This window comes from Hesperophylax consimilis, chromosome 27 (assembly GCF_061612785.1).
Source record: "Hesperophylax consimilis isolate HC1 chromosome 27, BYU_Hcon_1.0, whole genome shotgun sequence".
Lineage (NCBI taxonomy): Eukaryota > Metazoa > Arthropoda > Insecta > Trichoptera > Limnephilidae > Hesperophylax > Hesperophylax consimilis.
This window is the reverse complement of record NC_142862.1, coordinates 12,325,878-12,341,117: the sequence shown is the minus strand read 5'-3', so window position 1 is coordinate 12,341,117 and position 15,240 is coordinate 12,325,878. Positions and strand designations below refer to the sequence as shown.

The 15,240-nt window shown below is 37.2% G+C and overlaps 1 protein-coding gene across 1 annotated transcript; it reads left to right on the top strand.

The window, feature by feature from the left end:
• The first annotated feature begins 1,698 nt into the window (after positions 1-1,698).
• Positions 1,699-13,745, top strand: LOC149410599 (tRNA pseudouridine(38/39) synthase). Its single transcript, XM_089648115.1, has 10 exons — positions 1,699-1,835; positions 2,011-2,141; positions 2,915-3,116; positions 4,019-4,197; positions 6,275-6,486; positions 7,335-7,482; positions 8,695-9,104; positions 9,488-9,716; positions 12,104-12,300; positions 12,818-13,745. The coding sequence occupies exons 1-10, from the start codon at positions 1,716-1,718 to the stop codon at positions 12,886-12,888; spliced, it is 1,899 nt and encodes a 632-aa protein (XP_089504241.1). The 5' UTR covers positions 1,699-1,715; the 3' UTR covers positions 12,889-13,745.
• The last annotated feature ends 1,495 nt before the right edge of the window (positions 13,746-15,240 follow it).

Here is a 15,240-nt window from a genome sequence, read left to right as displayed (position 1 = left end):
GTTCGAGGGGGGTTCACTTATAGGGAGCAACATCTTTCTCCAGCGCTCCTCGATGCTCGATCCTAGAGTCATACGGGATTCATAAAATTATTAAATTATTCTTAAAAGAGAAACATAAAAAAATCAAAAGCAGTGAAAACTAGTTATATGAATGATTTTAGTTATCATATATTGTACTCTGTAAATTGATTAATTATTTAATAAAAAATAAAAATAATTAATGATGAGGATATTTCTGGAGTTTTTGATCCTGCCCCTCAGTCCTGCCACCCTGGTTCTTATTAGAGCTGCAAATCCGGGAACTTGCCCTTCCGTGAACATTGAACACTGCAATGCCTGGGAAATCATCATACGGTATACATTGTTGTATTGCACCCGAAGCCTTTCCATGGTTTTCTTTTTGAAGTTGGCACACAGCTAGCAATTATACAATGTAGTACAAAAAACTATAAAGAGCCATCCCATAAATAAACTACTCTCAGCCATCCTTTCACCTGCAGAGTCGAAATCACGCTAAAATCAACAAATAAAACGCTTTGAACTTATAGCGCATAAATCAACTTCAATTATTATAGCGTAATCTTCCATTTAGCGACGATATTATGGCTTTTTTGTTTTGGAGTTGGGAATTAATTTACGTTTTCAAGTGAATTCTGACCAATGACTCGACGGCTGTGCTTTCGAATGATTTTCAAAAACGATTGTCTCGGACTGTGTGATGATTTTTGACAAAATCGATTTGTCCGTGACTTGTCCGTGATAATGAATCGAAGGTGACCGGGTCACAAAATGGGGGTATCAAAATGACAGTTCAAAACCGGGTATCAAAACAAAACGAGTAACAAAACCGGGTATCAAAATGACAGTTCAACACACCTACAAAAAGTGATATAAAGTCATGAAAAGTGATGAAACAAAATAGGTTACATAGGTAACTATGTAACCTTGTTTTTGTTTCATCACTTTTAGTGACTCTATATCACTTTTTAAATGTGTGTTTAATTGTCATTTTGATGAAATATCATGGAACTTGAATCGAAATATTTCGATGATCAAAAACATAGTGTAAACACTGTAAACCATCGATGACTCATCAACTGTGCCCACTGTGCCCATCGCTCCTTATGCTACGTCCAGATCCTTGCGACAAGCTGCTTGTCGCAAGCTCAGGCAAGCTCTGGCAAGCGAATGGCTGGCGACCCCACACTTGCAAGCGCGCCAGTACATTTGCACTATTCGCAGCGCCCAAAGATGGCGGACGTCGAAGCAGCTGTTATCAGCTGTCATTTTTGCGCTAACCTATTTCTATTTTAAAGCGAAACAAAACGAAAGAAAGCGAAGAATTCGAAAGAGAAGATGGTGGATGATTAAAATCCATAGAAAGCGTACCAAATAATTCATTTAATATTCTAATTTTTGTTTATTAGTCCGTAAGTTGTACCAACGTGTGGATGCCACGCCAGCGTTTGCCGCAAGCGCTTGCCGCTTGGGCCAAAATATCCGACCTCGATCGGATCGGCGGCAAGCTCTCGCAAGCTCTTGCAAGCCTACGCAAGCCAAGCCACACGCGCGGCACCAGACGCTGGGACTTGTGGACGCTTGCAGAGGCTTGCCACGTATTTGGACGCGGCTTTAGAATGCACGTTTTGAAACATATTTACTTCCATCTGATTTTTTTATTATCTATGACATTTTGAAATGTCAAAATTTGAAGTATGGAGCGCAGTTTGTTTTTAAGAAACTTAAAAGCCGGTTTAGAAATGAACAAGTTAAAAGTAGACCGCAGTAAAAACAAAAATTTGTCAAAAGATGATTTGGTTCTTTTATCAAAAGAGGTACAGCTGAATATTGTCTTGTAGTCACGATTATTTTAAAGTTAGGTTAGCCATTTGTTTCCTAACTGCTATTACTTAATAACAATAAAGTGATTAAGTGTTTTATTGGTTTCCAGTTATTCTTATGTCGAATTTGAACGATTTCGAATTAAACTAATGAAGATTTTCCCTGTAGGAGTTGGTGAACATTATAATACAGCTTCAGGCCAACAATCTACAGCTGAAGAACGTTATAGCCAAGAAGAATGAGGAAAAGGTGGCAGAGACAAGAGATGGAAAGAAAGCTAGAGAGTTTGATTTCAGCAGGTTGGTACTACAACGGGTGGTAGCACTGATCAGATAATTAATCTATGGCCCTTCGTACCCATAGATACTTATAAGCTGCGTGACTGCGATGCCACCACAAGTAGCCTACTGATATGCTACTCTTTAAAGCTGCTTTCCGTACACGGCACTACCCGAATAATACTGAACTTTTCACTTACAGCCTTGTAGTTAATACAGTGTCAAATGACTAGCGATGAAGACAATATAGTTCTTCTCTATCCTTTTTCTTTCGCATGGTGGGGGGGTCAGAGGGGGACATCTAGGTCTGCAAAACTTGAATGTCAATAAGATATTTTGTTAGAGCTATTTATAATATCTCTCACAGGTGTTCGTGTGACGTCAACGTCAGCTTGCAAAAACATGTTTTTCAGTTTTAATGCAGGATTACGCGAATAATATTTCGCCTAGTAACAGCCTTCCTTTGCCAGTTTACAATTTTCGTATTTTGCCCCCTGGTAACAGATTGTTTTTGATGCATTTAAACAGGTCAGGTATAATTAGCATTTTTCAACTGATAAATATTATGATTTGGAAAAAGGGGTCATCAAACTCGCAGGTGTTCTCTGGTGACCAGTGGATGGCAACAACTTTAATCTAGTTGTAATATGATGTTCAATACAGTCCTGTTTCTTTAATCTGCGATTAATACACTGAATCCCTCCTACAAAGTTTCAACATGAGAAGTTTATTTATCAATATGTTAAAGAACTTTATGAAAGGGTCTCACTCAAATTATAATTTGACTATTTCAGATACCAGACCCGCCGAATATTCCTGCGCATCGCCTACCTCGGGGGCAACTACCGAGGCCTGGCGGTGCAGGAAGACTCCCCGGACACGGTGGAGTTCCACCTATTCAGGGCTCTGGAGAAGGGCTGCCTTATCAGGGCCCGGGCCGAGTCCCACTACCACCGCTGCGGCAGGACGGACAAGGGGGTGTCTGCCAGTGGACAGGTATATACTTGAGTTGGGACACGTCTTATTAGTTAGAATCAGAGATGTGCAAAATGGGTACCCAAAACCATTTGAAATGCAAAATGGAAATGGGTCAAAACTTTTCCATTTGAAAATGCAAAATGGTTTTTAGAAAAGCATTTCAAATGCAAAATACCTATTTTCAAAATGCATTGGAAATGCAAAATGGTTTCTCAGGTCAAACAATCAAAATAATTTAGAATTTTTAAACAATTTTGTCATTTAATAATTGACATCAATGTAGAACAAACATATTACATGATGGTAAATCCAAAAACACCACGACTACAGATTATGAAACCACAAAAAATTTGCGCGGGACTAATGTTGCCAACGTAAAAACATAGAAACTGCTATCTAACATTTAATATTACAGCGTCATGGCCCCATGTTCAGTATTTGAATCAGTATTTTTTGTAATGGTATCACTCAATTGCCAGGGCTCCTACCAGGGAGCAACTTGACAAATGGAAATTATCTCTCATAGCGAGGTTGAGGACCGACTGATATTTGGGGCTTATGAAAAAAAGATGAGTGGAGATAGTAGGAAGAATGTTGCAAAAAAGCATTTGAAATGTAAAATGCATTGAGAAACGCATTTAAAATGCAAAATTCAAAATGGTTTTTAGAAAAGCATTTAAAATGCAAAATGGAAAATATCCATTTTGCATTTCCATTTGAAATGGATTTATTTGAAATAAAGCACATCTATGGTTAGAATAACAGGAAAGTATGTATGAGGCGATGCATGAATGTGAGCCAAGCAAGGTGTGTGTGCCAAGGTAGAGTTTTGTGGCAGTTGATTGGAAAAAAACAGCATGATAGTTGTTTGTTGCTTATTTGTAAATATTCTTTGAATTGATTGATCTTTATTTCTCCAGGTAATTTCTATAGAAGTCCGCAGCTGCCTCTCCATAGACGAGCAGCTGTCCTGTGACGGGGGGCGCCGGTCCGAGCTTGCCTACTGCAAGATCCTCAACAGGCTGCTGCCCTCGGATATCAGGGCCGTCTCGTGGCTGCCGGCGCCGATGTCAGACATCCAGGAGTATTATAGTGCAAGGCAGGTGGAGATTTCAACTATTTCTTTCTCTGTTTAAAGGTGATGAGCTTTCTAGCAGACCCTAGGGTGTTTAGGATTATTATCCTAATCAAAATATAATAATATAGTATTGGCTTTGAAATATCATGTGAAAAATTTTTTTACAAAATATCTGAAATTTGGGATAAAAATATTATAGTTTTGTAACAAATCTGGCTTTTACAGCGCATGATGTTACTATGTACTTAACCACATAATGCCTATAGGTATATTGCCATGGTAAATAAAAATGTGTTTATATTATTATTACAGTATAATTGCATGTTAAGATATTACAATGGATTCAAATCGCAAGTCTTAACGGTTCTTAATTTTTCCATCACCTCGTTTTTTTTTTTTTTTTTTTTTTTTTATTTTTTTTTTTTTATTAAATTTAATATAATTACATTTAATACAATATAAGATATGGGTAGTCCCACAAAGCTGTGACAATCAGCTTGTCTGTAGGTTCTACCATTTAATGTTATAACATAATACACATTAGCTTAAGTTTAAATATTAATACCAAATATAATGTTTAGGATAGATAAACGTTTTGTTCATTTATTAACCACTTTTTTGTCAGTTTAGGGCAGGGTTCCTCATTATTTTTCAAGTTAAAGTTTTTGTTAAATTTGTTATAAATCACAGGTATCAAATAGTCAAGTGTTCTGCTACCATACTTATTTGATATTAGTGGAATTTTTAGGCCTTTTTTTTCAGTAAATCTTGTTTTGTGACTATGCACCAATGGCTTTTTGTACGCATTTTCTCCCGCATTATCCATAATTATAATAAACCAGAGAAGCCCTTTAATTGGGAGTAGGCCCTCAGAGCCATACAGTAATTTTAAGTTGTTTCTTTGTTTGTTAATGCTAGGTTTAACAATTTTTTTAATTATAGCAGTTTGTAGATTTTGAATGAATTTAATATTAATATTACTCGAGTGTCCCCAAGTTCGAATTCCATATCTAAGTATTGATTCGACCATAGAATGATATATAAGTTTGAGAGTACATCGAGGCAATACAAATTTTAATTTATAAAAATTACTCGCTAAACATCGGAGCTGGTTACAAATTTTGATCACACTTTTGTCCCATTTAAAGTTATTGTCTACGATTATGCCAAGGTAAGTATATTCGTTTGCAAAATCAATTTTTTCACAGCAGCAGATATTATCCATTTTTTTATGTATACAATCAAAATTATGTGCAGTTATTTTAGGTAAGTTCCACATTTTCAAGCTCGGTGATCTTATATACATGCATTTAGTTTTTTTGACATTAATAATTAATCCTACATCATGAGACCATTTAAGTAGTTCGTTAAAGTCCATTTGTAATTCTTGAATAGCTATTTCAGGGTTTTCATTAGAGACAACTAGTGCAGTATCATCAGCAAAAATAAATCTACGGGCTATTTTAAAAAGTTTAGACATGGCAATTACATATATAATGTATAATTTTGGTCCTAAAATTGACCCTTGTGGCACCCCTGATTTAATAAATCTAAAATTACTCATTACATTCAAAATCTTTACATACATTTTTCTATTTGTTAAATAACCAAACGTGGAATGGAACCCAAAATTGGAGATGAAATCGTAATTGCTGTAGATAGGTTCAAATGTTAGAACCCCCTCATGTATTTAATTGACGATCAAATCGACAATTTACTCCATTAAGAATATTGGACATGGTCCCCGTTAACTGGTGATTCTTGGTCCATGTCGAGATTTTATGATCCGTCAAGCATAACAGCGCTATGAAAAGGTTAATGTCTATCCTTTGCGTTAGGAAAAAGTTTTTACATTACGAAGAGTATAGAGCATAATTAAAATCTTCTTATTAACCCATCGGCGTAACATCTGTGCATACTTGAGAAGGATTCTTACTGTGCAGTATTTCACCCCATATTACCCCAAATTAAACACTTTTTGTGCTTTTATATAGATTGTAATTTTAATTGTGAACTACCCAAGTATGTGGGAAGAAGTGCAGCCTCCCAATCTTGGCGGCGGGTGTGCAGATGGGTTAATGCCATCTATGAAATTCAGGTTTGACTGCAAGCAGCGTACCTACAAATACTGGTTTCCGCGAGGTTCGCTGGACTTGCCGGCCATGTCGGACGCATGCGAGCGCCTGCAGGGCTCCTGGGACTTCAGGAACCTGTGCAAGATGGACGTGGCCAACGGGGTCACGGCCTTTGTACGCCACGTAAAGAGCGTGCAGATTGTGGCGGAGAAGTCTAAACAGGGCGATGATAAAGGTATGATTTTTTTTATGTATTTATTTATTAATTTGAAAAGTCCCCGTTAATTTTCATGATCTGTTTCAGCTTTTGAACAAATTGTGATCAGCAGACAATGACAACTGTCATGTTCTTATGCCTGTCGACTGATCACAATTTAATATAAAGCTAAAATGCACTGAGAATCGGTATTTAACGGGGACCTTTCAAATGTAAAAAAAGCAAAATGAGGCTATTCGATGACAGTCTCACGAGAGCACCCACCACTTTCCTGAACTGTTTTAGGGACAAGATGGTTTCTTCTATCGATTCTCACGTCAAGACTTAACTTATACTAATTAAATGATTCTAAAAGCAACCGACACATGGCACAACATATATTTATCCATACCAAAAACGTTTAAATTTTCTCATCCAAGGTAGTTTGTTCTTGTTCTTAAAGCTAGTGGAGAGCCAACATTTATAAAGAAGAACATACAAAGGAAAAAGAAAATTTAAACACGTTCCTATGGCAGCGAACAACACAAAATAGCCCTTAAACAGCACCCAGGCAGTCCCGACGAGAGACAGTGAGTAGTGGGACGGGTAGGTGGTTCTACGAACACATGACACCGTCCCCGGCCACGTCCACGGTGGCCAGATGTGACCTCTATGAAGACGGTGGGATAGTAGAGAAGAGACTTCTGAAGAACCCTGGGGACTAAATGACTCACTCCAGCAGACAGGACCACAAGAGAACAGGATATTGGGGTCGAAGGGAACATTCCCTTTCACTGCTACCACTACGTCATTGGTGGGATGTTTGTGTTACATCTGAATTTGTGTTGCATATTGTGAACCGGCCCAATATTAATGTATGATTTTAGGGTATGGAATGTATTACCTCCTGGTGCGAGCCAACGCCTTTCTGTGGCATCAAATTCGGTGCATGGCAGGAATTTTGTTCCTCGTCGGCAGCGGGTATGAACACCCCTCCGTCATCTCTCAGCTACTGGATGTCAAAACTAACCCAAGGTGGGCATTTTTATATTCTCTTTCTGAACTACTACATAATTTGCATTACATATAGACTACTTCCATGGCACATTCGACTATATTCCAAAGGGGTCGCTTGGGTGAAAGATCACAATTCTAAATACAAAGGTTGCTTGAAATGGCTTTAGCCATGTTTAATGAAAAGATCTGGGTACTTTCAAAACCCCCTCTCCCCTCCCTACACTGTTTAACCTCACAAAACCCCGATTTGTGATGTCATAGTCCCACTGTCACTGGAAGCAGTTGGGACTCTTGTGAAGTATTCATCTCTCTCTATATATTATATGGTTCCATGATAACTCAACACAGTGAAAATTCAACACACCTTTAAAAAGTGATATAAAGTCATTAGAAACGATGAAAAAAAAAATTAAACCTTACCTAACCTAACCTAACCTACTTAACCCAGTTAATAAAGTTTTTGTTTCATCACTTTCCATGACTTTATATAACTTTTTAAAGATGTGATGATTTATCCGGTCACCATATTATATAAGGAAGTGTCTGTGGCGGCATGATTTTCCGAGATTGATGAAATTTCGCACACTTGACCTTCAAAACAAGAGGAATGTGACTATCTACATGAGATTTTGAAAAATCACCCCATACCCTTTTCCCACCCCTTAAAAGCAGAATTTTGATTCTTCTTGATGAAATTTTGCACACTTAACATTTAAAATAAGAGGAAAATTACTGTCTATATCTGATTTTGAAAAATTGTAAAGGGTAAAGCCCAGTCAATGCCGGGAACTGAAAATAATACAAGTTTACACAAGATTTATCAGAAGGATTTTATGAGAAATTGAGAACTAGTTTTCTAACACCGTGTCAACCTAACAGATCATTCAGCCAGAATGAATCTAGTTTCTTCGCGGGCAAGTGGTCGGAGTCCGTTGTGACATGTAAAGGGGTGTTGCCAGGAAATGAATGTTGCACGCGAGAAAAAATAAATTTTGTCGATTTTTGTAGTTCTTTCTCAGTTCCCCATAACATATTTTCATTACAGAGAGATTCAAAAAAGGTTTGAAAAATTCAAAAAATGTTACACTCCTTATTTTATTTATCTACTTAATATCTTTTTGTGAAGTTTTTTATATCTAAACCTTGCTAGTAATGTAATACTGTTGAATTTAAAATTGGTGATATGCTTATACATAGATCGAACATTTTATTTTTATGTCCCCTTTCCAGGAAACCTCAGTACAATATGGCTATAGACCTTCCTCTGAATCTGTACCACTGCGCTTTCGAATTCCTGGATGACTTTGAAGAAACAACCGGACTTCAAAATAAAACGGAGCAATCACACATTAATAAAAACACATCAATTGAAGATCTGAACCCAAGTAGCAACCATAAAATTGAAACAATAAAAGAAGTCACCACAAATAAAACATTAGTCGTAGAAGAAGATAGTAATTTTACAAGTCAAAAAGAAGTTAAAGTTTCTTCTTCCGATAACGAATCTCAAAAAGATAGTCTTTGTCAAATTGAAGGGAATATCTCTGAAAAGGCGGTGGAGGATAACGGTAGTGATTCTGACGCATTAAGGGATGAAAAGGAGTCATCGGAAATTACATTGGAAAATGTAGATAGTAAAGGTACGCATTATTTTATTAACGGCTCCTTGTCGGTTCTGTGTACTGATTTGACATGTCTTTGATTATTTCAATATCTCGGTACACAAACTAAACACGGTTCATAATTTACGTGTTCCTCAGAAATAAATTAGTGTATTGTTAAAATTATTGAAATATTAAATAAGTATTTATCGAACGCAACAGCTAAAAATGTTTTGTCTAAAAATCGGGAAAATATGTGTATGTAGTTAGTTACTTCATATTATCCATACTCCTAAATTTTAATAATAAGTAAATGAAATCCTCTGCACTGGAGATCCCAGTGAGGATATCTTTTTATTTGTTACAAAAAAGGAAGATAACAAAACATTTATTATTATTGTTTGTTTTATTTTATATTGCAGCTGATTGTCAACATGCTGGTGCTGAACAAGGTGATGAAAATATATTTTTGAGATTTGGCGGCAGAGAAAGTAAATTGTCGGACGCTGAACCAATGCAACATTCCGAAGATGAAAACATGGCGCTGTCGGGGAAGTTTGTGGCCAAAAAGGACTGGTGGCATGTGGATCTGGAAGATCTGGCCATCGTAATCAAGAACTTCCAGTCGCAGTGGTCCAAATCTGCTATACAGTAAGTATTATTTATAAATATGAAATAACTCTATAACTATGGAAGTAACTAACTAACTAACCATCACGCCGTTTCTCCGCAGGTGTAGGCAGAGAGGACCCTGCGGCCAAACAACTCGGTCTTGGCACACACTTCTTGCTTCATTCACATTCATACATCTATAATACATAATAATGATTATACATGGTTTTACAACACATATGCTTCAGGGATCTCATTTCAACAGCATTCAGTCTACTTTCATCCTTTCTCTGCTAGTTCCATGCCTCATTTCTATACATTAGGGTAGGTACCAGCACTCCATTGTGGACTACTAACTTCGCTTCTTCGGACAATTTTTTGTTAGCGCCAACTGAGTTGTCCTCCATTAATGAACCTGCCTAACTAATGTTACCTGCATTTACAGCATTGTCAGCTTTTCCATCTCTCGTAAACATAATTCCTAAATACGCAAACTCATCCACCTGCTCCAAGTATTCCTCATTCATAACTATATTGCACACTGTTTTCATACTCTCTCTTTCAAACACCATTACTTTAGACTTAATTACATTCATAATTAACTCATTCTTCATACATACTTCGTTCATCCTAGACACAAGAAACTGTAGATCTTCCATACTGTTAACAATCAGCACCGCATCATCAGCATACAACAGGCAACATACTTTCAGATTACTCAAATTCGCACCCAATCCGACCTCTTTCAATTCTTGCATAAAATTATCCATGTATAGATTGAATAACCACGGTGACATTACGCAGCCTTGTTTAACACCTTTTGTGATATCAAATCACCCCGTAAAACCACCATTCACCCTAACACATCCGTTCCCCTTATACAGAGACGCAATTGACTGAATGAGATTCGTATTCACTCCATACTTGGACAACACCTTCCATAGCTTTTTCCTGTTGACTCGGTCATTTGCTTTTTGTAGATCTACAAAGACGCAGAAAAATTTCTGGTTTTTTGCCAGAAACTTCTCAGTGAGTATACACAATGAGAAGATCTGGTCCATGCACCCCCTTCCACTCATAAAAGCACCTTGCACATCCCATATTTTATCCTTTGTTTACTTTCTTACCCTTTCAATCAAAATTCTACCATACAGCTTGCCAACTGAGCTTAGCAGGCTAATAGCCCTATGATTCCCACATTCGCTTTACTTTTGTATAGCGGAATGATGATAGCCCTTCTCCAATCTAAAGGCATGTAACCCTCCTTTAAACATTGGTTAAAAAGATTGTACAACCATGTGAGAATTATACAGCTATCTTCTTTAAAATATTCAGCAGCAATATTCTTCATCCATCTTTCGATTTTATCACTTTCATTCTTCCATTTTATGTACCACTCCGGGACCTTTTGACTTCCTTCCAAAACAACTTAATGTTTTCTTGGAAGTGGTTTGTCATTTTCTTCCTCTTCAGGGCGTTTCTTTCGTACCTTCACTCCAACTCTTACCTTTTTTTTACATCCCTTATACACTTCATCCGCTCGATCCTTCTCTTCACTGAAAGCACTGCCAGCCGCAATCAGACATAACTATGCTTTCTATCTTTTTTTAATCTCATCATCCCACCATGCATCACCTTTCTTCCTACCTTGCATACTTATTCCTGCAAAGAAATGAGACCTCTGATGCGTGAGTGGATGATATGAGCATATTCTCTCTGCTTAACCCTGTGAAGAAATGGGGTGATGGTTAGCATCATTTTTAGTTAGATAAGCATTATTTGTTAACCTAAAAAAAGCTTCTTAACCCTTCTACGTCTGCCGTAGGTGGGCAGATACATCCGCCACCAAGACCTAAACAATCCTTACCTCATGAACTCGGGCATCTCTGCTAAGTCACCAAACACAGCGAACCCCTTGGGGTGAACCAGGGCAGAGGTGTTGGTTATCCAATTTTCCCGCCTCCCAAATTTTTGTGCTATATCTAAGTTGTTTTTTACGGTGACCGGATAAATCATCAAAATGATAATTCATCACATCTTTAAAAAGTTATATAAAGTCATGGAAAGTGATGAAACAAAAAAATTATTAACTGGGTTTTGTAGATTAGGTTAGGTTAGGTTTCAATTTTTTTTTTCATCGTTTCTAATGACTTTATATCACTTTTTAAATGTGTGTTGAATTGTCACTGTGTTGAGTTATCATGGAACCGTTTTTTACATCACATACTCTATGTAATCAATAATCAAATAATATATGTGTAGTATCTATATTTGTGGCGCGTTGTATCGTTCCGCCCCATCCCCCTCCTTTTTTTTCAGATAGCTTAGTCCCACTGGCTCTGGACAGTTGAGAACAGCTGGGACTATGGTAATCGAAAAGCAATTATTGCTTCCTACTAAAATACTAACTTTTAAATTTATTGCAGGGCCTCTATGATACGAGACATTATTGAGGACTTGGAGACTTTATATAACAAAGAGGTGTCCAGGAGGCCGCCCAATAGTATCGAAGAGACGTTGGGATTGAAGTATGGAAGAAGAGAATTCCTACACCAGAGTGACTGCATGTTGCAAGGAGTCACCCCCAAGACATATCAGCCTCTGTTGAAAAGGACAACTTGTGGTAAGGATATTTTTTTAGTATTTTATGTTGACCCATTCTAAGCCGCACAACCATAGCCCAAAGAAAAATAGACCTCTGCCCATAAGGGCGAGGGGGAACAAACCAACTTGTGCCGAACGAGGCGGTGGTGTGGGCATATACCCTTTATTGATTTGTCAATTGCTCGCTGCATAATACACGCAATTGAGAATCCCAAATCGGGCGAACAAAGGTTCGGCTTGTTTCCAAAATAGAATATGTTGTTACAGTATTTAGACCGTTGTTTGTTTGTTTTATAATTTAATCACCCCAATTAAAATGAGCATGTGAACTATGAGAGAAAGCCTTGCACGAAAAAGTCCATCAAAAGATTGCACTACAAACTGTTTAGCGAACTTTGCTTTTCTGCGGACGGTCTGGTCGGGTCGGGAAGTTGGTTTAATTTCCGCTTTTAAGATTTGCATTTATTCATTCCCGAAAACAAAAATGAAATTATTGCATGTTTAATTGTTGTGTAATTATTTTATTTTGTTTACAGAAAGTTTGGAAAACCGCATTGAACACTATGTAAAGAAAAAGAGACTGCGCGTGTCATCAGAAGAATGCTAACTCTGTATTTTTTATCTTACATACACTGAATTGAATCAACATAATAAGGGGGTAACAAACACATAAGTCACCGTTGTCTTTTATTGTAGACGCATTATCATATTATGACATAATATAATGTATAGTTTATAGAGCAAATTTTAAACTATGAACATCTTGTTTTTTCCAGCAGGTATTGACTGCCCCTGAAAATGATTACTTTGACTTGTATTTGTTTCTCCCGTATGTGGATATGTATGAATGACAAATAAAACCATATTTTAAGTGTTTGTTTTTTTAAAGTTTGGTTGAATGAGAATGATTTAGTCACATTTACACCAGTTTATTTGTTACAAAGTTTGGTTGAATGGGAATGATTCTGTCAACATTAACACCAGCTTATTTGTTACAAAGTTTGGTTGAATGGGAATGATTCGGTCACATTTACACCAGTATATTTGTTACAAAGTTTGGTTGAATGGGAATGATTCTGTCAACATTTACACCAGCTTATTTGTTACAAAGTTTGGTTGAATGGGAATGATTCAGTCACATTTACACCAGTTTATTTTTTACAAAGTTTGGTTCAATGGGAATGATTCAGTCACATTTACACCAGTTTATTTGTTACAAAGTTTGGTTGAATGGAAATGGTTTTGTCACATTTACACCAGTTATTTGTTACAAAGTTTGGTTGAATGGGAATGATTCAGTCACATTTACACCAGTTTATTTGTTACAAAGTTTGGTTGAATGGGAATGATTCAGTCACATTTACACCAGTTTATTTGTTACAAAGTTTGGTTAAAGGGGAATGCTACAATCATATTTTCCCCTGTTTATTTGGGACAAAGATAAGATCGGTAAAGAAAATTATTTAAAAATATATATATATATATATCTTTAAAGGAAGGAGGACTGAAATAAATAACTAAAAAAAAAACATTATATTCATTTCATTGAATCCCCAAAATATTTTTCTTTCCCCATCCCCTTCAGCAGGTAAATGCTCATTAAAGAATTTGTTCCGCATGTTTAACCCATGCATCTTGACATAGAACCACAACATACTGAACATACACCATTATGTCATCTATGACTTTTTTGGATTCAAACATTGTCTTTTTAGGTTTATGATTTTAACTAAATACCCTATAATATTAATAATGCCTCTCACATTTTCAAACATGCTACGCTAGCCCCTCTTAGCGGCGTGAGTTATGCACCTTGGTTTTCTTTTATACATTTTAATGGATTTAATAAATTAGAGAAATCAAGAAATAAAAATGAAGTAACCTAAGAATGATCTTATCATTTTTTTGCTAATACGTAAAAAATACTAAAGTGGCCATGATGACTTAGAAATGTAATAAAACATTTTATTTCCTGGGATTTAACGAACTCATATTATATTTCATCAACTAATCTGTCAACTTTTTTCGACATTCTGAAAATGACTTGGAAGCGTTTTTGTTGTTTGTAATTATCACATACATAATAAACTGCATGCACAGAACCTACTTTTTGGGACATTTTTTATGTATATTTTTATATCAATGATCACAATACAAATTAGAAAGTGCAAAACACCGCCACCAAAAACTAAATAAATTCAATTTGCCGCCATTGAAAGGAATGTCAAAGTCAATATGCTACACTGGCGCATCTAGCGGTATGCGTTGTTGATATTGCCATGTTTCTTTCAATCTTCAAGCAATCTTCCGAACAGGCCTTCCAATGATATGCTTGGTGTAACTATAAGTGACCAGCTCAGGTACGGGGGCTCCATCGAAGCCAGATTAAAGTTGGCCACTCAGAAGCTGGGCGTACTGTACAGGGCCCGCAGATACTTTAATAGTACACAACTGCTGACCCTGTACAAATCGCAAGTGCGCCCTACTGTCGAATTTGGCAGCCATCTCCGGTCCGGAGCCCCAAAATACCTGAAAAAAACCCTTGACTCTGTGCAGAAACGGGCGGTCCGTTTGATAGATTCCCCAATCTTAACAAACGGACTGCAATCTTTAGAGCACAGGCGTCAGGTAGGTATGCTGTCCTTGTTCTATCGGTATAACAATGGAAGATGATCTGAGGAAATAGCGTCAATGATCCCTTCGACACCGGTGCGTAGTCGGGATACACGCCAAACGCGCACCCAACATTTGTACACAGTTGACATTTGTCACATGAGAACGGGTCGCTTCTACGATTCGTTCTTAAGTTCAACAGCTCGGCTGTGGAACGAGCTGCCGGCCTCTGTGTTTCCTCCCTCCTACAACATGGGACTCTTCAAGACCCATGTTCACTCCTTCCTCTCCACAAAAGGACCCTCCCCACACAGCATCCCCAAAGATGACATAGGCCCTTAGGGAA

Bases quoted from the DNA above. Each gene is read 5' to 3' on its own strand.
- LOC149410599 (XM_089648115.1), top strand. From the start codon at position 1,716: ATGGAGCGCAGTTTGTTTTTAAGAAACTTAAAAGCCGGTTTAGAAATG. The intron at 1,836-2,010 runs GTACAGCTGAAT...TTTTCCCTGTAG, and splicing joins TGGTTCTTTTATCAAAAGAG to GAGTTGGTGAACATTATAAT. The intron at 4,198-6,274 runs GCAGGTGGAGAT...TATGAAATTCAG, and splicing joins CAGGAGTATTATAGTGCAAG to GTTTGACTGCAAGCAGCGTA.